At 37.3% G+C, this 24,871-nt stretch overlaps 1 protein-coding gene and 1 long non-coding RNA gene across 4 annotated transcripts in view; one reads left to right on the forward strand and one right to left on the reverse strand.

Annotated features, from left to right (window-relative positions):
• Positions 1-9,070, forward strand: part of LOC109717860 (UPF0481 protein At3g47200-like) — a 14,725-nt gene extending 5,655 nt beyond the window's left edge. Inside the window, exons 2-4 of one of the 3 annotated variants that reach the window (XM_020243806.1) lie at positions 2,983-3,147; positions 3,341-3,510; positions 3,618-5,627. In XM_020243806.1, coding sequence (XP_020099395.1) covers positions 3,619-5,292 — 1,674 coding nt within the window. In that variant the 5' untranslated portion in view covers positions 2,983-3,147; positions 3,341-3,510; position 3,618 and the 3' untranslated portion in view covers positions 5,293-5,627. Of the gene's footprint in view, positions 1-2,982; positions 3,148-3,340; positions 3,511-3,617; positions 5,628-8,739 lie in introns of those variants that run through there. The other 2 variants (XR_002218327.1, XM_020243805.1) reach the window with 2 other exon arrangements.
• Positions 21,944-22,509, reverse strand: LOC109717869. The gene is made up of 2 exons (XR_002218330.1): positions 22,378-22,509; positions 21,944-22,265 (listed from the first exon to the last, which is right to left on the reverse strand). It is a non-coding gene; the product is annotated as an uncharacterized LOC109717869 (long non-coding RNA).

A 24,871-nucleotide genomic window follows, 5' to 3' on the forward strand; every position in this document is an offset into this window, starting at 1 on the left:
CGAGTAAAGTTTCATTTGTTGAGTTTCGTAATTCAAAATTCAAAGCCGAATTGGGCCATTCCTATTTTAGAGTGGAATAGGAATCGTAATTCATTTCCTATAAAACAAATAACAACTGTCGAAATCAGTAAATCTCTTTCTGATTCCAGAGTCTAAAATAGGTGAAGCAAACAAGGCTAAATGCTTCTAATTGCTACATTTGGCCAGTAAAACTTCGCTTTGTTGCTCTTCAACAATCAAACTTATTTGACTCCCCTCTACTCTAACAATCTAATGCTCTATGTGATTAATAGCAAATGTGCCGTTCATCTTTCCCTTCTTTAACCCCCGATATTGATTGGAGTAACAAACAGGATTATACACAATTATTTGTTGTTTATTTTCTCCCAATCGCACAATACTAAGGTTTGATGCATCTATAGATGGTTGATACAAGCACACAACAGTATGCTACTCTTGAATTCTTGGTGTAGACCGTCTTATCTGATTTGTAAGAATTTCTTCAGATAGGCCTGTCATTTACCTAGATAGTTCTTCGAAGCATACTCAATATTCTCGTATCATTTTGTGATGCGGCTTGTCAAAAGTTTATCAGCATCAATGTAGGAATGGGTAGTAAAGGAACCCTTTGTTATAGACTTGTCATGGACATATTTCACTTGATGTAGGTTCGTGAGTGTGGAGCCTGGTACTCATGCCAACAACCAGAATTTGACATGGATAGATTTTCACTTGATGCAGATTCACAAGCGTTGAGCTTTGTACCTATGCCAACAACCACATTTTTAGGACTGTTGATGGTTTTGGTGATGGTCTTTACCTCGCACTATACAAACCGAGCATCATTAGTTGTCTTTCTATTGTATTTACTCTCCATCTTATTCAAAGAACCTTTATATGCAAAAATCTGGATCATGCATTAGCTATGTACCAAATAATACCGAAGATCACTTCTATCGTTTCGAATGGGACAGACAATCACTTCGAGAAGATTAGACCTTCTAGAGATTGAAAGGCTAGAGAAAGAATGAGAGAAAAAAGAGTAAGAAGATAATAGTAAAGATGACTTATTTCATTCGTTCCTTGATCAACCCTATAGGCTTTATAGCCCTGAAATTTTGGTTTATTTGAATTAAGAAGAAACGAAAGTACTTGGAATAAGGAAGATATCCTAGAATACACTAATTTGAAATATTCTTTCCGAAACTAACCAATTAAAAACACCTCAAATATCTTTCCAAATGTGAGGCACACATTGGTAGCTTAGTTAACTTAGCTAGTGCTAACTGGAATCATTCGAGATAACTGTGTATAGGTTTTGGGCAATGGCCTTTATGTCTACATGCTAGGAGTTGCTTAAAAATATTTAGGTATGGGTCTTATTTTGGTTTAATTTCTGCAACAATATTCTATACGTTAACCTGCTAGGTATGACAATGATCCAATTACTCAATTGTGCAATCAAGATGAACTTTATTTTTTCTTTTAGGTTTGGTTTCATGAAAACAATGAAGAGTAGAATCGGAGAGAAAATTTTTGAAGAAAGAAAAAGCAAAATCTAGATTTTGGCTTCCCATCACGAGTGTACTTTGGTTTTTATTTTCGTTTTCTATTACCTAAAGCCTCAAGAAAAATGGATAGTTTTTCCTAGTTATATTTTGTTGAATCGTAATTGCAGCCCAGCAAATAGGTGGGAGCTATTTTCTCCATCGAAATTAATTAGTGTAACCTTATTACATTTTGCATAGAACCAAACAGGTCCTTAATTTTAGTGTAACCTCCTGCTTTGATATCATGTGAAACAACCGTTGTACTCTAAAAGCTTAAGCTGTTAGAGAACGGTGTTTATATAATTTTATATTTAACATTTCTATTTTCGTTGCTTCTATTTCGAACTTATGAGTACCTTATTTCAGTTATTTGATTTTTTGTTGGATTGCGATTATGCTTCCTGCAAAATCTTTCAAAGAGGATGTTATGCTGGGATGGAATTTATTTAATGTCTTTGTCTGCTGTTTAAAGGTTTTTCTATTTTCTACTCAGCATGGTAAGGGTTGATGGATATGTGGATCAATAGGAGGCCTTAGAGGGTTGATTTGTATGACAAAAAGAAAAGAAAAAAAAAAATCTGATTGCACAATCATAATGCAAACATAAAGAATAAGCAAAAAACCGGCCGTCCCTAGAGCAAGTGGCAAAGGGCTTGATGGTTGGTACCCGAGGTCCCAAGTTCGAATTCTAGTTGATTCACATTTCCAGCTAAGTTTATTTCTGAATGAAATAAACGAAGCGGGTAGCGTGCTACCTATCTCCCTCTCAAAAAAGAAAAAGAAAAAAGAATAAGCGAAAGAGTGAGTAATTAGAAATGCAAGATTTATGTGGTTAGGCGAACATGCCTATGTCCATGCCGATCCTTCTCTTGAGGCACCAGATTCTACTATTCAATGGCCTTTTCGCAGGCAAGCTGGCAAGGCCAACCCTTTACACTCCCCTCTTTTTGTAGACTCAAGAGTGACGTTTTGTAAAGCGATCTATTCACTCGGGCTCGGATCTCTCTTTCTGCAACTACAGTAGAGTTGTTTGAATTGCTCAAGAATCTTAGGAATATTATAATGAAGCACTGCTAAAAATCTTGCTAATATAGATATAACCCAAAATCTTACTTGATCGTTTTAACATAATTCAGAAAGTATCTGTCATAATTGCTAGATTGCGGTCGACTGTGGTCACTTCTTGGTCGATTGTTGGCCTCCAACGGCTATATAATGGCTAGTTTTTGAGTCCTAAGGCTTCTGGGATTTTTACGGTCAACTAGGAACCTCACTCGGGATACATCACAGTTGACAATGGGTGAAGGTCAGTCAACTGTTGTTGACAGTTTGACCTATAATAGCATGATTTGACTAATTCAGGCCACTTTGAGCAATTCTGCTAAGGTTGACTTTCTGCTTTTGTTGACCAATCACCATGTTGACTTTTCAGCAACAATGGAGATTCCAATTCAAATTGATCATTCTCTCGCATTTCTAAAGATAGCCGAAAGTCTTCGAAGAGGGGCTTTCACTAGGGTGAACCAGAGCAACAGTGGGCTCTGTCCTTACAGGACATAACAGATTGGGGGTTTTAGTCACTATGCCATGCCTTCCGGTTAGCAAGCCTTCCATCAAACATAGGAATCAACAGTCACCATGTTGACTTTTCAGCAATAATGGAGATTCCAATTCAAATTGATCATTCTCTCACATTTCTAAAGATATTTGACACTTAAAATGAAAATGTTAGGATTGAGTTCAATATTTTGTTATCATCAAAACAATTGACAGAAACCTTGGGGCTACAGGATAGGGTGGTGCAGAGATGTGCGGATGCACAAGCAATAATTCCTCCTATAAGGGAGGATGATTCGAAGGATTATTATGGAATGGTATAATGAGTTTGAAGTGTTATATTTTTAAAGTTGAAGAACCAAAGTCCGCTAATAGTTCATAGCACATCTGTCTGTGCATATAGGTATCATTTATTCTAATCACTTACAGATGGTTACTCTTTTTCTTTTTTCGCTTCTCATATCTTGTACGATGTTGGTCTGTTCTAACATTTTCTAGTATGATTGTAAGGATGACGGAAGGTGAAAGTAATAGAGCTGATGTTGTAGACATTGATGAGTTGGTGATTTCAATGAAAAGAGAATTAAATTATTACTGGTCTCTGGGTGAGAGACTTGACGGGGAAACAGAATTATGCCTAATCTACAAAGTCCCACAACACATTCGCATGATAGACAGGATTGCTTATGAGCCAATAGTTCAGTCCATTGGTCCATATCACCATGGAACTCCAGCTTTACAAGCCATGGAGAAGGAAAAGTGGAACTGTCTTGATTATATTCTTAAGTTGAATCCTGAAAAAACACTGCGGGATTACCTTATGGTAATGTGGGAACTGGAGAATCAAGCCAAAAGCTGTTACTTGGAGGAAATTAAAATGGAAAACAAGAAGTTTCTACGGATGCTCCTCCTTGATGGATGCTTCATACTTGTATCCCTTTATGGTACAAATGGAATTGGAGTGCCCATGCCCATAGAATATGTGCCAAGTGGTAATCCTCAGGAAGATATTGAGGAATCTCGACTAGGGCAAAAAAGAGCAAGTTGGGAAAACACAAAGAATGAAGCAACAAGGATAGAGAACAAGACTGCACAAAGTAGGCATCTGACGGAGAATTTAGTGCTTGCATCGGAGCAAAGCAAACCCAGTACCAGTCGACAGAGCATGCAACATGATAAACCAGTGTATGAAGATGATTTTGATCAGGTCGGACCGTGGTACACTAATTTTCTCGCACATGATCTGCTCCTGCTGGAGAACCAAATCCCTTTTTTTGTTGTCAAGAGAGTATACGAACTAGTTGCAGGTAAAGACACCTCAATTCTGCTTAACAATATTGTGAAATTTCTGGAAGGTATCATACATTTCTATCCAAGATCAATCCAAGAGTCTGAGAGGCCTAAGGATTTTTACCATCTTCTCCACCTGTGTCATATGTACTTTAGACCGAGTAAAAAGATGGAGGAAGGCCATCATTATCAGGCCAGGCGCCGATACTTCAACTATTTTCTTCAAATGGGCTGCAAATTTTTGAAACTCGGTCTTCAATCGGATGAAAATGTGCAAAACTCATCACTTAATCCGCAGTCAGATTTCTTAAAAGCTAGCCAGCATTGCTGGCGCCGAGCAGTCCAATACCATGAAGCAGGAGTAGAATTTAGGAGAAAAGAGTTCGATAAGAATAACCCCCATTCTCTGTTGGATGTAAGATTTATTAATGGTGTAATGGAAATTCCATGTTTGATCATTGATGACAGCACAGGCTCTCTTTTCAGGAACTTGATTGCATTTGAGCAGACATGTCCTCAATTCGGGAATGATGTTACTGCATATGTTGTTTTTATGACCCAGCTTCTCAGCATGCCTGATGATGTTACACTACTTGCTCGGAGAGGAATCATCGTAGACCAATTGCGTAGTGACAAAGGGGTGTCAACTCTTCTAACCAAGCTCAGCAAAGATATCGTCTTCAGTTTTAATTATTACTACTACCTGAAACCTGTACATCAGTCAATAGAAGAACACTACCAAATGCGTCTGAAAAGGTGGATGGCATGGCTATGGCAGAACCACTTCAGCAACCCATGGTTGGGTTTAGCAGCAATTGCCGGAACTTTTATTCTTTTATGCACTGTTGTACAAACTATTTTTACTCTCTTCTCATATGCGGACCCACCGGCATAGAATTCCAAACTATCAATGGGCTTATTCAGATAGCAACAAGTGCAATTGTTTCATATGAGCGACAAAAGAGAAACCAAGGGGAAACAAAGTATGCATATACCCAAAGTACATGTGTATCAGCAGCAGAGTGTTTGAGTGTCCACATCAATGCCGAGTATGAACAAGTTCTTCTACTCTTTTCTGTTGTTAATTAGATTATGCATCTCTTTCTAGTTTTTGTTTGTGGAAAATTTGTCATTGTACTTCCCATGTTTTTTTTTTTCTCTAAGACTTGTTTTTATGCAAATTATAATTGATGTTAATGGAGGGACATCCACTATGGTTATATGGGCTCATAACTTATCATTCAAACCTACACAGCTGGTACCTGATGATGGTAAGATAGAAACTACCAATAATATAGTTTCATAAAACTCTGCGCGAACTTGGGAAAGAAAATATTAGAAGAAAAGAGTTTCTAGTTAAGATCAGTCAGGATAATGGGGGCGGAGAATTATTTAGGTCTTGAAGAGCAAGTACTTTTGGGGGTTTAGATTTCTTCGGTGGGGGTTGAAAGAGGTCCACTAGAATCTCACTCCTTTCGGCTGCTTCGGTACGAAGGAAAGGCCTGGATTTCCTTAGTAACATGATCTGGAATCTCAGTACCTGCAGCTGCTACAGTATGAAGGAAAAGTGAGATTAGTGGAGTTTGAAGCCGGAGAGGAATAGAAGAGACATTACTCATTGCAGACCGAAGATCCGGGAAATAGACGTAATAAGGATACCAAAGGAAGTAAATAGAGTCGGAAGCCTTTACGCCGGCATATCTGACCTTCTTGACATTGCCGGTGCATACTATTTTACTATTTTCTAGCTAATCATCATCTCCTCACTCAATCACACACCTGTGGTCTACCCATTATGGTTAACAGTTTGCAATAATGCACAACAAATATCAATATAAGCTTATGAATCCGGAACCCTAAAGACGGCCGCCCCGTGTTTGGCGGAGGTGCTGCTACTTTTCACTCCTCTCCGCCTTCGCTGCGATGGTCCGCCTTCTCTCTCGGGAACGCAGCGCCTTCTCTCTCAGGAACGCAGCGGCCTTCCCGTATAGTGTGGCGCTCTCTCTCCTTCTCTCGCCCATGTATGATATCCCGTCCGGCTTTCCGTACAAGCGGGAGGGCGGCGTTGTGCCGTCAGCGGTGTGGGCTAGGTCTTTTCCTCCATTGCATATGCTTAGTTGTACAGTCCGGCGTGGGTTCTCCCTGTGGTTTAGGGTCATGGGGCATTAATGAGCATTAATGCAGGGTATATACAGCAGCATCTTTTTTCCCATTATATTGACCTCCACGATCGCAGCCCAGCTTCCATACGGCATGGCGCTCGCTCTCTCTCTCTCTCTCTCTCTCCTATGTATGCTTTCCTGTGGGGCTTTCATGCGCCTGCTCATCTTCGGCCCTCTGTACTCTCTCTCCCTGATTTTTCCTCTCTCACTGTGCTCTGCTTGCTTTTCCTCTCTCTGCGGCTTTTGCCTTTGCTAGTTATTATAAATACTAAAGAGACTAATGTTCCTTTTGTGTGCACATGGCTAATTTCCCCTGTTTTTGAATGCTTTTGCTATGTTGTTCTTGCCCTGTGGTGCTTTTGCTTGTCGGTTTTCTGAGCGTTGCAGCTAATCGATAGGTAAAAACAAACGTTCGGCTACTTCATGATTTCCTTCCCCCCTCTTTTTTTTCCCCCCTCCTGTACTTACTCTTATATCCTTTTTCCTGCATGCTGGTGTGTTTGCTCTGATAAAAATTTTCTGCGGGTTTGCACGTGTGTGGCTAATGGTTATGAAGCGATTTTGAGGGTGGCATGTTGCTGTCCTAAGGTATTCTGTCAATTTTTTCCCCTATTTATTCGGTTTGGTATTTGATTTTGTAAGTGTTTAATTTTTTCCCCTTTTTTACTTGCTTTGCTTTTTCGCGATGCAGTCATGGCAGCCGTAGTTGTTCAAATTTGTTTCCGAGATTTCCTGCGCATTGTCTACCAGCAATTCTCTGTGTCGGCGCCTGTGTGCGAAATTCCGATGGAAAATGAGGGGTTGCTTAGCGTCTACGTTGAAGTTGAGGTCCCTAAAGGAGAGACTGTTTCAGAGGCAATCCGTTGCTGGGGCATGTCTTGCTCTACTGTCGATGAGACAGAGGAGGATGCTGCCTGTCGTGCTGTTGCGAAATTACGTGATGAGTTTGGTTTTGAGGTGAAGGATAGTAACCTAGAAAAGAAGAAGTTTTTTGAGAACCTATATGAGCGCATTTCTACGGACTACAGTTCGCTTCGTGGCAAATATAAACGCCTTAAATGTGACTACAACCTCTTAAAGGGTTACTACAGTTCCCTCCTCGCTGAGAAAGAGCAGCTTCTTTCAGACTGGAGGGAATTCAAGGAGAACTTGGTGATGTGTCTTTCTCTGGTCAAGTGTCCAAAGACTGCTGTGGTCCGCCCATATAGCAGTGAAGGTGTTTCTGAGGAGGACCCTGCAGCGCCTCCAAGTTATTATGGGAGTGGGAATTGACAAGATGTTAGAGCCGTCTTTCTTTTGTCGGCTTCTGTAGTTTGTAGTTTGTTGTTTCCTTCTGCCCTTTTCCTTTTTGGTTTTTTGCTAGGGGCCCTACTTGTATAACTTATGGCTCTACTATATACTAAATAATGTTTCGCTCGCTGTGGACTAAGAAAACTTTTTGTCTAATAGATAGGAGAATCAGTCCACATTGGCTACACAAGAACATAGCTCCACGAGAATGTTCAGTAATTAATGAAATAGAATCCTGGTCAAACTACTAAAATTTGAAACATAAAGCATAACAATTTATACTGCTAAACAAATTCAATTTGTACACAATGGTTATCAGCTCAAACTTCTCAATGCAGAAAGAAGATTAAACAAAGACAAATTCATACACCTTCTGAAAAGTATGCATTATTCAAAGTAACACTAGATACAGTGCTCCATTTATTTAAGTCATACTAAGCAACCTTGCACGACACAAGCTGCACAATGACCCATTATACTATCTCAATTGATGAGATTAACTGCAATACTGAAACAAAGATGCTTGAAGGAAAAAAATTATTTTATATCATTAGGATTCTGCAGCTTTTTGGTCCCTGCTTGCTTTGACTTGTGTGTGTTTTTTTTAAATGGTTTTTATTCCTTAAGATTACTAAGAACATATAAGAGCGGACAGGTGGTATTTATCATAGTTGATTTTAAAGGAAATTAACGAAAGATTGCTGCAATGAGTTTGTGTAACTTGCATCTTCTTAAACTATAGAGCTGTGAATTTTTGTCTTAGGTCTGTATTGTTGTACTCAAGTCACTGCAGATGCTTCTCAATTATATAAGATGTAGCTTGATTTTGAGTATATTCCTGCTTAAGTTTATTGAACTCATTCATACTTCTATTTTTACCTACTCCGCAGTAAATATAAACGCTTGAGAGGCGATTACAATCTCTTGAAAGGTTACTATAGTGGCCTTCTCACTGAGAAAGAGAAATATTTACTGAACGGAAGGAAATAAAGAAGAATATGAAGACGTGTCTCGCCCTTATCAAACAGCCTATGACTGATACGGTCGGGGCAAATAATAGCGAGGGCGTTTCTGAGGAAGACCCTGTGGCGCCGCCGGGGTATTATGGGAATTGATAGATTATCGGAGATGTCTTCCTCCTGTCATATTTTGTGTTTTGCTGTTTTGTCTTGCTTTATTTCCTTCTGTTTTCTTTTCCTGCTGGGCCCCTACTTGTATGGATTAGGCTGTCTTGCTTTATTTTTGTCTTAGCCATAGATCGAGTAAGCATAGAGTGTGTCCGGATTGGTAACGAAGGCTCTGCAGGCTGAGGTGAAGGTGGCCTGTCCGATGTGGAAGGCGTCAACTCAACAGGAGAAGGTAAAGCTGTAGCAGCAGAAGGTCGGAGGGTGTGTCGTCTGGTATAGACTCGGAGTTCAGGTGGACCAGCAACAGTGGCAGCATGTTCATCACNATATGTAGAATCGGTGAGTTCTAGTGGTATGAGAGTTTTGATATTAACAATTGGCAAATTTGAGGTAGAAGAAGACATGTTTACTACCTTAAGATAAGGATCCACCACTAGATAAGAAAGAAAGATAAATCGGAATGTAGCGGATGTGAATTAAAAAAGAACCTGAATTCTATCACATGAGAGGAACCACTTATCACCAAATAAGATCGACCGCACCAAGGAAAGAACCGAGTGATACGAGAAACCAACAGTAGGACAGTCCGAGTGGCACCAGAGGAGCAAAGAGAAATCACAGAAAGGCTTAAAATACTGTAGCAGAAATACTGTAGCGCTGTTACTGTAGTGCTGTTACTGTAGCGCCAGTACTGTAGCGATGATACTGTAGCAGTACTGTAGCAGTATTGGGAAGATAGAAAACCAAAAGAAAAGACACCTATAGAAAAAGGTGAGATTAATGGTGGATGGTGGCTATGGATCGATATCCCCACATTAGGGTTCCCGCTTTGATACCATGAAAGAAGGGCTAAAGTGCACACCCTCTTGAGTTGTATTAATGAATATATATAGTACAAGAGATTGTCTTACTATAGTAACAATGACTACTATAGTAAGAGTATAACTAGGATTACATATTATATAATCCTGCTCTATAGAAGGCAATGATACTATTCTATATAAGGCAATAAAACACAATATCCTAATATATCGTAACATCCTAATATAGATAAAATATATCGTAACACCACCCTGCTGTATTTCTCCTTTTTTTTTTTCCTTATTTAATGTACTACTCACTGCACCGTGGGGAAAGCTTTTGTGCATAGTTTTCTCCTCCCACTCTACTGAGGATCGGTCGTATGTTTTTGGTTGTGATTATTGTATTATATTTCTATGTGGTTTAACGGTTTTAGAATTCCTGTTTAGTTCATTCTGTTTTTTTTTTTTTCTGGTTTTTAATAAGGTAATGATGATCCAAAAGAATTTGACAGTCTGTGGTATGATAAAATAGGTGGGCAACTGTGTATGACAGACTATTACTTTAAGTTCTATCTTACGAGGTGAATCGATGATATGGTGTTCATTGGTCTGTTGGTTGGTAGATTGCAAATCCTCTATTGATGCATTTATATTATCGGAATAAAAAGGACGCAGAATTTGGATGGCCTACTATGTAGGCAACCATTCAGTGGCTTTTATGTGTGTGCGGACGTAGTCTAGATGTTTGTGCTGTTGCACTATTTCAAACAGTTTGATGAATAAATATTTGGAGTGGAACAATAACAAGATTAATTGTTTAATCAACCTGAGCCTTATAGGTTTTTTGTAGTTTGGTTTTTTGTAGTTTTCTATATTAATATGTTCTTATTTATGCTTTTGCCGTAGTTATTGCGGTAGGGTCGGTTGGCTATTTTATCAAAACGGCCGATTTGGCCGATAAAATATCATGCATCCAATCGGCCAAGCTGGCCGAGGAAAGATCACCCAGTAAATCGCATGCATTGGCCAATGAAAAGATGTTTTATGAAATCTCAAATACTACAGCCGGGTCAAATAAGAATGGTATGGCTCAGAAAACAAAAATTACAACCGAGCCCGATAAAAATGGTGCTAAAATCCATAAAATCAAGGGAGAATCCAGGGAAGAATAGTCGATCAAAACCAGTAAGAAAAGGATAGAGACTCAAGATCCATTAACACAAGAAAATTTAGAGTCAGATGAAGACAAATGGCCAACGTATATTAGCTCAAGGCTTTCGGCTCAACAACAGGAGAAGCTAATGAAGTTGTTGATGAAATATAAAGATTGCTTTGCTTGGAAATATGAGAAAATGTCAGGAGTGAGTCGAGAAATTATAGAACATAGGATTCCTATTAAAAAGGGGTATAGGCCTTATAAACAGCCGGCTCGTAAATTTGAGCCGAGTATTGTACTTCAAATTAAAAATAAAATAGAAAATCTTTTGAAGGCTGCTTTTATTAGAGCGGCCCGTTATATTGATTGGATCTCTAATGTAGTTTCAGTGTGAAAAAAATGGCAAACTTAGAATTTGCATTGACTTTAGAAATTTAAATTTAGCTACGTCTAAAGATGAATATCTGATGCCCATAGTTGACATGCTAGTAGACTTGGCAGCCGAAAATGAAATCTTGTTCTTTATGGATGGTTATGCAGGTTATAATCAAATTTTCATTGCCGAGGAGGATATAGCTAAAACAACTTTTAGATGCCCAGGGTCTATTGGAACCTTCGAATGGGTAGTAATGCCGTTTGGTTTAAAGAATGCTAGAGGTACTTATCAAAGGGTGATGAATTTTATTTTTCATAATTTGATCGGAAAAATGTTGGAAGTTTACATCGATGATATCATTGTAAAATCCAAATTGCAAGTTGATCATTAGACGGATTTAGAACTTACTTTTGAATGAATGAAGAAATATAATCTAAAAATTAATCCCTTGAAGTGTGCTTTCAGAGTATCAGCAGAAAATTTCCTCGGATTTCTAATACATAAAAAAGGAATTGAGATAGATAAACACAAGGTAAAAGCTCTTATGGAGTTATTGCCGTCAAAAAATAAAAAATAGCTACAAAGTCTACTAGGAAAAATTAATTATTTGTGGCGTTTTATATCAAACCTAGCCAGTAGAATAGGAGTATTCACTCTATTGCTTTGGCTGAAGAATCAGAATGGGTTCGTTTGGACAGAGTAACAATAAGAAGCATTAGAAAATATAAAAAAATATTTAGCAAATCCTTCGGTCCTTATGCCTCCTCGGCAAGGTCAGCCAATGAAGTTATATATATATCGGCTGCAGAAGAGAATTTAGGATGTCTATTAGCTCAGAAAAATAATGAAAGAGAAAAACAAGCTATTTATTATCTTAGCTGGGACTTGCTTGATGCTGAAAAACATTATTCGACAATAGAAAAGATATGCCTAGCATTATATTATGCATACACTAAGCTGAGATATTATATTCTACCAGTAGAAGTATTATTTATCTGCAAGACTGATCAGGTGAAGTATATGTTATCCAAACCTATATTAAAAGGATGGATCGGACGATAGATGATAGCGTTGTCTGAATTTTTCTTAATTATGTCCCGGCAAAAGCAGTCAAAGGACAAGCAATAGTTGATTTCTTGGTTGATTATCCATGTGTCGAGGTTGAAGAAATAATACAAAGCTTGGTCGGTTGTCAACCTTGGATACTTTATTTGATGGATCAAAAACAGCCGAATTAGTAGAGGCTGGAATAGTTATACAGTCTCCTGAAGGCTACACTTACTAGTTTGCTTTCGAATTGGATTTCAATTGTTCTAACAATCAAGCCGAATATGAGGACTTAATAATCGGCCTTAAAATTTTATAGGAATTAGAAGCACGTTCACTCAAAGCCATTAGTGATTCACAATTAGTGATCAAATAGGAAAATAGGAATACCGATATGAAAATTGAAATCTATAGAATTATTTGAAGAAAATAATAGAGTTACTTTGTAGTTTCGGTGAAGTAAAGTTCGTGCAACTATCAAGGGAAGAAAATAAGCAAGCTAATGATTTAGCTCAGCCGGCTTCAGAATACAGAGAGTCAAAAGAAAATCAAGTAGAAATAGAAAGGAGGTTGCTACCATCGATTCATATATGTGAGCCGATGATTGCTCCGATCGAAACACAGGAAGATTGGAGAAAGTCTTTAATTGAGTTTCTAAATGACCCTAATAAACGAGTCGAAAATTATATTCAGAAGAGAGCACTCGGCTATTGCTTGTTAAATGCGCAACTCTATAAGAGGACAACCGAGGAAGTACTATTGAAATGTTTAGGGCCTGAGGAAGCCTTGCTAGTTATGGGTGAAGCCCACGAAGGCTTGTGCGGAGCACACTTAGCCAGAAAAAGATTAAGACGAACGGTTTGGCACTTAGGGTGCTACTGGCCAACTATATATACATGAAGATTGCGTAAAGTATACCAGAGGATGTCGAGAGTGTCAATTTCATAGCGCTCAGTGCAAAGGGTCCCTTCTTTTGAAATGCATGCGATTATTAAACCTTGGCCTTTTCGAGGATGGGCCATGGATTTAATTGGAAAAATTCAGTCGAACTCCTTGGCTAGGCATAAGTTTTTAATAATGGCCGTAGACTATTTTACCAAGTAGGTAGAGGCAAAACCTCCTAGATTGGTCACTTAAAAGGATATCATACATTTTGTAGAGGACACTATAATTCATCATTTTGGGATTACCGAGACGATTACAATCGATTAAGGGACAATGTTCACGGGGGAACAGTTCTTTCGGTTCATAGAGTCAAGAAAAATCAAGTTGCTTCATTCATCACCCTATTACGATCAAGCCAATGGACAAGTCGAAGCGGTGAATAAGATTATTATAAATCTCATGAAACGACATATTGAAAAACACCCGAGAAATTGGAATGGAAAACTTTCTGAAGTGTTATGGGCAATGCTGGAGGACAGTAAAAACAGCAACAAGAGTGACACCATTTCAATTAGTATATGGCTGTGAGGTTGTAGTTCCTACCGAGATAATGATTCCTTCTTTGCAAGTCGAAAAATAGAAGGAACTAACGGCAAACGAATGCAAAACTTTAATGAATGAGAGATTAGAAGAAATAGATGAAACTCGATTGGTAGCACTTGACGATCTATGAGCCTATCAGAACCGAATGAGCAATGCATACAATAAAAGAGTCAAGGCCAAATCTTTCTCTGTTGGAGATTTGATTTTAAGGTTAATACTTCCAATCGGTCGAAAAGACCGAGTGTATGGGAAATGGTCCCCAAATTGGAAGGATCATTTCAAATTTATAGAGTTGCAAGAGGTAATACATACTTCTTAAAAACTTTAGGTAGGTGAGAAAACGACTAACCAATCAATGGAAAGTATTTAAGGAAATACTACCCATCCATATGGGAAAAGGAATGAAGAGTTAGAGTCAAATACAAACAAAAACTTGATATATATATTACAGTCGAGTTAAGAAATAGGAAACAGAGAGGAGATCAAGATAATAAGTCTTAAGTTGATTCCACTCGGCTTCCAAAGTAGATTGGGGCAGGTCGGCTGCTCACTTTCTTCGCTTCATTATAGGGTGAATTTTGTAAAGCTGAGATAGTTGGTCGTGTAGCATTGCCCCTTTATCTTTCTTGGCCTTTAGTTGAGTTTGTACAAGGACACGCCGCTCTGATTTCTGGGCCTAAGTTGATTCGACTGCAGCAAGTTCTTCTTTTAGCTTGATGATACGCTGCCGAAGAGCCGATTCTTGGTTCTCCATGGAGGTGTCTTGCTGGTTCAGGTCGGTAATGAGAGTTGTCACTTCTGGGATTTTCATTTTGAAATGACTGACCCGGATGAAATAATGATCCAAAGCCAAGCACTCGACAGAAATAGTTTGTTGCTGAGTCAAGAAAGAAGAAAAATGAGAAGATAAAGTCTCGGCGAAACATTTACTTGTGGGAGAAAGATCCGGGTGGTCTATGAGATCAAGAAGGAGTGCCCCAAGCTGATCAAATTATTTTATATTTCGAGCCAAACTAGAAAGACCACTGATATACAGTCTTAAATATTCATCCAATTTCTGCTGAGTTTCAGCCGAAGTGGTGGTAAAGAGATCTTCTTGTTCATTTGATTTCGAGCTTGAAGTGGCCAAATCTTGAAGAGAAATGGCCAATGGATCTGCCGGTTCAGATATCGGCAAAGAAGCTGATGCAAAAACTTCGGTTGGAATATCAGCAGGAAAGTCTATGTTCACCTCTCCTATTGCTCTAGTATTCTCCCTTCCTTGCTCTTTTTTTTCCTTTTCTCTTTCTGCTTCAACCCTTTATTTTTCTTTCTTGTTTCATTCCTTCTTTTTTTTCCTCTCTTTTTCTTCCTCCTTTTTCTTCCTAAGATCTTTTTCCTCTTCCCTCTGCTTGGCTACTCTTCTTTTTCTTCTCTTTGACTTTTTTTTTCCGTTCCCCTTTGACTCTTTTCTCTACCTCTACCCACTTTCTCTCTGCTTCTTGCTTTTTATTGAAGCGAACTTCTTGGCGAGCTTGCCGCCCTATATTAGACATTACTCGCTCTAAGGTGAAGTGAAGCGAGTACGAGAAGTTTTTCTTGACGAGAGCTGTTTGATTGAAGAGGACAACGGGGGTGATCCGGCTGAAGAGTGAGAAGAAGAAGATTCAATCAGAATAGGCTGAGCGGTTACCTCGGCACAGATTGAGTCCACAGGGGTCGATTGAACAGGGTTCAACCCCTCAGCTGGAGTATCGGTCGGTGGAATTTTCGCCGGAGACTTTTCTGTTGGCATAGGAGGAGGAATAAGACGGATCTTGATGGCAATGGTTTACGCCTCGTCTATTGCGGCGGTTGAGGTGACTGATCGGACTCTATCGGCCGCTTGTTGGGACGTAGGGCCGATGAGACAGGAGTAGGGGTCTGCTGAAAAAGACATATTAGCCGAAAAAATCTCTCCAAAAAAGAAAATACACCAAGAGATGAGATTTACCGTTGGCTGATGAGACGAATCCTCAGGGTCTTTATCTGAATTTTCTCCTGACACATCTTTTGAGGGAATGGGTAAAGGATCCTTACCTGAATAACAAAATCAAGGTAAAATGAATTAAGGAAAGAAGGAGATGAGAAAAAAATCGTATCATTTGAAAGACAACATGCCCTCTGTATGAAGGATTTTGCTTAAAGACATGGATAATAAGGGCAAGAAAATGTTGTTGACAAAAGGCTTCCCAGGCTTTGGTGAAGCCAAAGTCCAACACCCCTGCGTGGTTTGGCCGGAAGCCCACAAGTTTGAAAAACTATCGAAGACGATTTCTCATAGTTGAAATATGATCGACCTCGGATGCACTTTTAGAAGGACGGCCATAGGCAGTATTAGCTGTAAAAAATTTGGCTGGGGCTAGATAGGTCTAGAAGAATCCAAACTGACGCGCTACATAGTGAGGGGAATACACCTCTGTACTTGGCATCAATTTGGAACGATTCTTCAAGCCGACATGCAAATCTCTAGCAGCAAAAATAGAGAACCACAAGTCGGCATACTCAGTAGCGCGAGAGGAGGCTAGCTGATCTTGAATGGCTTCGAATCGAGTGAGAAGCTAGGATGGACCAGTGATGCGTTCCCCAAATAGAGACAAGTTAATGTGGAGATGATGGCTTCTTTAATAAAACACTCTAAAATAGTGGGAAAAATTAAGTGGTTGACCTGGGGTCAAAGGCTCGGGACAGCCGAGAGCCAGGCCATAAGAATCAAAATTGGGAGCCGAATCCAAATCCTAAAGAGTTCGGCACAAATAAGAAAAACAGATCTGCAAACACATTTGCGAAACCACAAGACACCGCACCCAGAGCTAATAACCACACCACCCGATGGTAATGGTTTGATGGATTCAAAAATCTCTCTATAAACAAATGAAATGCCAATTTCTCGCCGTTGGCCAAGGCAACGGCGATCGGAACGAAATCTTGATTGATCTTCTATGAGCGAGTATAAAAGAGATTGTGACTAACCAGTAAAGAATGAAGGCTGTATGTTCTTTCCTTGTAATCGGAGCAGGAAACTGGCCTGTAAACCTTGGTATAAGCCAGATCGGCTTTCAGATCAGATAGGCCTCAAAATCACTTACGCCATCAAGGTTATAGGCCATCGAAAGAGTAATATCGTGAGGGCATAGACCAACGATCGCCGCCACATCAAGGAGAGTAGGAGTAAAAGGTTCCTCTATGAAAAAAAAGGTGTTAGAAACAGAAAGCCGCATCCAAAAGAAGGTTGTCGGCTATAGCAGGTGTTCTGGATAGTTGAATGGCTTTATAAATCCCGACCTAGCGCCAGAAATCGGCATAGGATGCCTCGACACGATCTAACCAGGCGAGATAGGCGTTCGAAGCACTCGGCCAAGTTTGAAGGCTCTTCCCAGACGATTTTGAAGTCGTCAAAACATATCAAGAAGACAAATGGATGGTATCAGCCATCAGGGGAAGCCCTCAGTCGAAAAAAGGAAAATCTTCGAGAATAGGATCATCTACGAATGATGGTCCTAGTACAAATCGAGAAGGGTCTATTTCGACGAATTGGCGAAGGAGAGTATAATCAAGGGAAGGAGATGAAGGAAGCGGAGGAAGCGGAGCCATTGGCTAAATTGGAGAAAAGAAAGAGAAGAAGATGGAAAGAAGAAGAAATAGTGAAAGAAAAATTCCAGCGAGGATGAAAAAGAAAGGGTAAGGAAGAAGAAAACAATGAAACACGAAAGACAAGAAAGAGGGAAGAGGAGTGTTATTGGATAGAATTCTGAAAAAATAGCTTTAATGGTCAAAAGTCGGCGGCAATAAATTACCTAATTAATGACTTAGAATAGATAAAAAGAACGTGGGAGATCGTGGCCGTCAAAAGTGAAAGGACAGCTAAGAAAAGAGACAGTACAAGGCAATTCGAAATGACGATTTCAAAATTCATGCCTTTAGAGGGAATTATGCCAGCTACTGAACCACCTGTTCGAGAGCTGCCGAGGGGGAAATTTCCAAGAAAATCATGCCATGTGGTGAACCGGTGCACAACATAGCCAGGAGCTTCAAAGACAAGGAAAAATGACATATGGTGTACCGAGAACAAAGGACGAATCAAAGCAAACCGCAAATGGTTTCATGCGGTTAGGATCGGCCTGTAGTGGCCCACAAAATTAGAAAAGTGGCCGATCATGTAGATAACTGAATAACAACAGACGAAGTATAAATAAACAAATAATGCTTGAAAGAGGGGTCTTTTTCTCCTGCGAACAAGAAGACCAATTTCATTTCCATGCATTTTCTCTTGCTTTTTAGTAGTTTACTTGCCCGCATCTATTGTCTTTTATAGGAGTAGTTGGTAGAGTAGATTTTCTTGTGTTCTATCTTGTAAATATTTTTTCGAATTTTAGCAATATAAGTCTCATTTCGGCTCTTCAGCCAAACCAGAAATCTCTGTACAGTCCGTACACTCGGCTAATCCAGCCGAACCATATTGTTTGTGTTGAACCGATCCCGGTTGATCCGATTCCTCATCAACCGAATCACTTGATCCATGGTGGGGCGCAAACTTCGAGGGTCATCATTCGCATCGTTTCATCTCCTCGCATGTTTCTTAAAGGAGGATCTTTGACTGGGTCGTCGATTGGAGAATTCGGCTCGCAGCAATGGTAAAAAGAAATAATTATTTCGGATTGGGGTTTTGGGTTCGGATTCGAGTTTCAGATTTTTTATCGAGTTCGGATTTCGATATAAATTTTTAAAATTTGTTGGTTTCAAATTCGGATTTGGATTCGGCTTTTAAAAAGACTATCCGTCCTGTTGACATCCCTATTGCGCACCTTAATAGTGATGAAAGCAAATAGGGTATGAAGTGGATAGTGCTAAATCTATATTCAATATCCATATTTTTATATCGAATCCACATACAAATTTGGATATTTGTCGAATAATTAAATTCAAATCCATATCCAACACAAACGGATTGGAATATGGGTTGGATACTAAATGGATACGGATGCAAACGAGGATAGTCAAGGAATACATACAAAAAATGAGAAAAATGTAAACAATTCAATAAAAAATAAGAAAGACAATGTTGAACAGGAACTCAATGGGAGTGTTGCATATTGGAAATACACTAAAACCATTTTCCGCTTCAGAGTATCCGAATCCGAAGAAGAATAGTGAGCCCGATTCCCAATCTGAAATTTTTTCTAAAAAAAAAATTCTAACGCAAGATCCAAATTACCAAATTCACATTCAAGTCGGATAGTAAAATTTCAATCCATATTTGACAATTTTAAAATTTGGTCGGATCAGGTCGAGTATTTATGACATTCCAATAATCTCACATCGGATAATATGGAAGAGTGTGATGACTTTATAAACGATGAACATCTTAGTAATAATAGCTGGAGTTAAGCATTTTCTGCCGATTGTTACATTTGGTAGACAAGGGAAGTATGTGACATTCGAATAGTCCCACTGCGATGGACACTATTGAACACCGATCGGGTCGATAACCAATCTGGATTCAGCTCCAGATCAGTTAGATGGTCGACCGCAGGTGAAGCCCGGTCGACTGTAGGGGTGGAAACGAGCCGAGCTCGAGCGAGCTTACCTCGGCTCAAATTCGGCTTGAAATTAATTTCGAGCCTAAATTTAAGCTCAAGCTTGGATTGAAATTAATTTGAGCCGAGCTCAAGCCCTAAACGAGCCGCTTGAAATTCTCAGCATCATACGATCAATAGTTTAATTTGTATAGAACATTATCTATAATTTGATACAAAAATATGTCTAATAGTTCAAAGTATAAAATAATTATATAAAATATAGTATTATAATATGAAAAAAAAAAATTTGTGAGTTGAATATCTAATCTTTTCAGCCTCACATGTCTTTTCTTCTGCCTTCAATCTCTATATTATTCATTTTTATTTATGCAGTCAAAAATAAATAAATTATATAGATAAATATTGGATTAAACTATCCAATCATATATAACTAAAATTAAAATTTTATATGAATAATAATTTTTTACTTTAAAAATATTCTGTATTATTGTTCCTCAAGCATACAATTAATAGCAAGATAGGCAATGCCAGGCATATGCTTACTTGGTAACTTGGAGGGCTTCCGCTGGCCAATAGGTGAGAGACAGAAAAAGAGAAAGAGAGAAATCATATTAAAATTTAGAGCTCTGTGAAAGAAAGAAAGAAAGAAAGATGTATAAATTTAGTAAAATTTTGCTCTTTTATTTGCTATTGGTTTGTTTTTATGGGCCAACAATATTGCCAAATTTTTAACTAAATCATATTAATATATATATTTATATACACGCTCTCAACTCTAGGGACCACTATCATTAACCGGGACCACTATCATTCATAACCGTACATCCTTTCATCCAACGCGCCGAAAACTCAATAGGATCAAGGCTTGGTGAAGCTATTGAAGTAGTAGCTAAATAATTATATATAATATATATATATATATATATGAGAGAGAGAGAGAGAGAGAGAGAGAGAAGAGAGAGAGAGAGAGAGAGAGAGAGTCCGCTACTATCCTATTAATAGGAATTGGGACCTTGTCCTATCAAGTCGATTTATATTGATCAAAACTTCAAATTGATAACGGCACCGTTGAAATTGATCTACACAATAAAAAATATTTAGAAACCAAATTTTGTAATATTTAAAAATCATTATCAATTATCTAAGAGTTGCAAAATGAACGGTCATAAATGAATAACCTTCTAAAATAGAGGTTAGACTTTCTCAGTTCGTAATCAGAGTTATCAAACATTATCTAAATGTATAAAGAATTTTCTATCAAAATTCAAAGCAATTTGGATTGCTCTAACACCGTTAAACAAGCAAACGCTCATATAGGCCTCAAAATTATCGATTTTACGACACTTTGATCATCATGTAAACCATTATCAAAATTATATAAAATTTAGTTTCTAGATATTTTAAATACTCTAGATTAACTTCAACGCTCTGATCATCGATTCGGAATCTCGATCATTAAGAACAACTTGATAGCACAAGTGCTCCTATCCTATTATAAGGATAGTAGCATTAGCCTACATATATATATATATATATATATATATATATATATATATAATATATATATATATATATAAATATATTAATATAGTGTGGAACTACTATGCTATCAAATAGAAGGATTTGATGCTTTCGAAGTTTTGACCATTTGATTAAAGAATTGTATGGTTGGGATGATTGCGTCCCTCCTAGGATTAAATATATTCTAGGATTGAGTGTTCTATAAGAATAATAATAGTATAATTTATAAAGAAATGATTAGTGATCTAAAAATTAAAAAATCGAAAACCACCAGACCCTGTATACTTCAATAGCATAGTAGCTCTACTATATATATATATATATATATATATATATATATATATATATCTATATATTATATATATATATATATATACTATATATATATATATATATAATTCGAGCTTTTCGAGCTTTTCGAGCTTATATATATATATATATATATATATATATATATCAAATATCGAGTCAAACGCGAGCCGGCTCGCTCATTTGCCAGCCCTAGTCGACTGAGCCAGCTGAGATAGTAGAGCTTTCAGCTAGCTCGTCCCACTCCAGCTAAGATAGCAGCTAAGATGGTTTAAGTTTGAAAATTATATAATCTATTTAGGTTTTATTGTTTGATTTTGTTATTTATTATTGAGTTTCAAATAGTTTTATTAGTAGATATTTTAATTTTATTGAAATTTTAGTTATATAAGTGATTACATTTTCTTTTTTTTCATTATTTTTTTTTGAGAGAGAGGTAAGTTTCACTCATTTTTCTTTTATAAAAAAAATGAAGTCAGTCATAAATGAGAAGTGACTAGGCTTCAGATTTATAATCAACTTCAAGTTTAGGTACCAACTATCAAACGCTTTGCTACTGTACAGTTAGATTTGACGTGTGCAATATCTAATTTAATCTAATCTAGTTTATATAAGGTCAAAAATATAATATAATCAATTTAGGTCTTCAAACTTGAAATTTCGAGTAACAACTGTCAAACTCTTTACCACTTGCGTTAGAAACAATCCGTAAATAACCACATTTCTTATAATAAATATTTTATAATAATCATGTGCAATGCGCAGGTACAGGACTAGTTAACATAATTAATATTCATGCATTCAAATAGAATCCTTATTATTATCGTTATAATGCACCGTATAGCACCGTGCACATCTTAATCCATTCTTGTCTAAAGTAACGAATGATTCGATTGCCGGAATTTACTCCGCTCAGGGTGGTGCCGACGCTACTGAAGTGGAAGGCGGAATGCGAGGTGGGTTGAAGAAAGGAGGCAGTTTCAGCAGCACCTTCTCTTCTTCTTTACCCTTCAGCATGCATGCTTTTCGTCCTGCAAAAATCAGAACAAGTTATTCGATCACCACCGCAAGTTCGAAGCAGAAGAAGAAGAAGAGACGGAAGAAAGCGAGGGAGAGAGCGCGAAGCCGCAGGTAGCTACGGACCCGTCGCGGTATGTGCGGTTGAAAGAGCCGATGGGACGTGTCGGCAGGCGGATGTCGGAGGGATGAGCTCGCCTGCGACAAAGAGGAGGATGGCGACTGTCAGGCATGCTTTGGATGCCATTGCGGTGTGCTGATGAGGTATCCTTCTCTTCTTATAGAAAAATTTTATGACTATTTATGCTGTGTAGTAGGGATACGGCGAAAATTACTTAGGAATGGAATCTCAAATTGTCTTTTTTTTTTTTTTTTTTTTTTTTTGAAAGGTAAAAGGTACCGACGCTACCCACGCTTCGTTTATTTCATTTTAAAATAAACTTAGCTGAAAATGTGAATCAACTAGGATTCAAACTTAAATCTCGGGTACCAACCACCAAGTTCTTTGCCACTTGCTTTAGGGACGGTCAGTGAATCTCAAATGTCGATTCGAGACGTTGGATCTGTCGCTACCTTGGCGTCGAATCTCATATCTCGAGACACCCTACTTAATTAGAATGGGTATAATTGGCGCGGACTCTGTTTACTACTTAGCTGTTTGTTCTCCAATAAGTGTGGAAAAAAATTTTCGGAAAAGATTTTCTTCATGAAAAACCATTTGTGATCCATTGGTTCTAAAGACAATAAGCTTTATAAAAAAAAAAAAAATTCATATTTTAATAAAAATTAGTGTTTTATTAAAAAAAAAAAAAAAGAAAACGTAAATACTAGTTTTTCATGAGATATGAAAAAAAAAAAATTCACAAATACTTATTTTTCTTCAAACCAGACGCATGAGAAATTGGAAAATGAGTTTTGGACTTTTTTCCGGACCCATTAATTAAAAAAGTCTAATATATAATAAGAAAATTGCAAGGAAAACAATTAAAATAGTTTTTTAGTTTCTGTATTTAATCTCAAATTATGTTCCAAACTTCTAAATTTTAAATTAAAACACTTTTTTTAGATAAATCCAACCAGGTTTTTGCCAACTCTTTGTAGGTTTCTAGTATTAAAAATAAAATAAGTTTATCCAAAATAAAATAAATAAGAATCTGAAAAAAAAAATGTTAAAATCAAGAGTTTGAAAACTAATTTGGCCTTAAGTTCAAAAACTAAAAATTTGTTTAAGAAACTATTTTAATTTTTTATTTTCAAAAATTTTTCAAAAATTTTCTTCACTATGTATTTTTTTTTTGAGAGATAAATAGCACGCTACCCACTTTGTTTATTTCATTTAAAAATAAACTTAGCTAGAAATGTAAATCAACTAGGATTCGAACTTGGATCTCAGATACCAACCACCAAGTCTTTTGCCACTTGCTCTAAGGACGGGCAGTCACTATGTATTAGATTTGTCTTGAGATATGAGATCCCGCAGTCTCAAATGGACAATTTGAGATTCCATCCCCAAACAATTTGTGTCCTTCCAGTAGGATGTAGCGGGGACCAATACTATTTAGTCCTAAACCGAAATACAAGTTTAAACCGACTTATTTTGCTCACGCAAATCAGTTTTACAGGCAATTTCGTTTACTAATTTTGAAATTTGATGAAAAATAAAAAGCCAAGCAATTCCAATTAATTAACTAATGTTTTAATGATTTAATACATATTAATCATAATAATTAAATAATTAGTGGGCTTAACTATTTCTATCTTCAAACCAAAGATTTAAGATTAGTTAATTATAGTTATATCCTTTTTCATTTAATATGTTGCAACCCAAAAGAAAAGTTTTCATCCAAAATAACTAAATTGAACCAAACCAACTTAATTAATTACTTCGTTTCGGTTTGACTTAAACTTCTAATTCTTTTTGGCCCATTTTTTGGAAAAAAAAAAAAAAAAAAAAAAAAAAAAAAAAAAAAAAAAAAAAAAAAAAACTGAACTGCATGAAACCATGTACACTCCTGCTTTTTTATAAAAAAAATTGAGTGCCATGTATATTTACATATGTGACTATCCCCTTAGTATTAAATACATCTCTAGAGTTAAATACTGTTAGGGAAATATTAGGAACCACAGTTATTTCTATAAAATTACTATTTTACCATTTCCAATGTACCTTTTTTCTATACCATTTTTTTTTATTTGCTCTTACATTTTTTTGAGAGATAGGTAGCACGCTACCCGCTTCGTTTATTTCATTTAGAAATAAACTTAGTTAGAAATGTGAATCAACTAGGATTTGAACTTGGAACCTCGGGTACCAATAACCAAGCCCTTTGCCACTTGCTCTAGAAACGGTCCGTTATTTGCTCTTAAATTAGGAGGCAAAAGATGTACTTTGGCTTTTTGCGCTTTCAAATATACTCTTCTATCATCACCAACTTTTCTTATTTGCTCTTAAGTAGTAGAAATTTGATCCGGCTTTAACCTGAAATAACTTAACGAGTACTAACAACAGGGTTAATATTGAATAACAGAGAAACATACGAGAAAGTGTATTTGATATAAAAAAAGTAGGGGTATATAAGATATTTCAAAAGTTTTCAGGAATATAGAAGTAATTATCCCT

This window comes from Ananas comosus, linkage group 11, assembly GCF_001540865.1.
Source record: "Ananas comosus cultivar F153 linkage group 11, ASM154086v1, whole genome shotgun sequence".
Classification (NCBI taxonomy): domain Eukaryota; kingdom Viridiplantae; phylum Streptophyta; class Magnoliopsida; order Poales; family Bromeliaceae; genus Ananas; species Ananas comosus.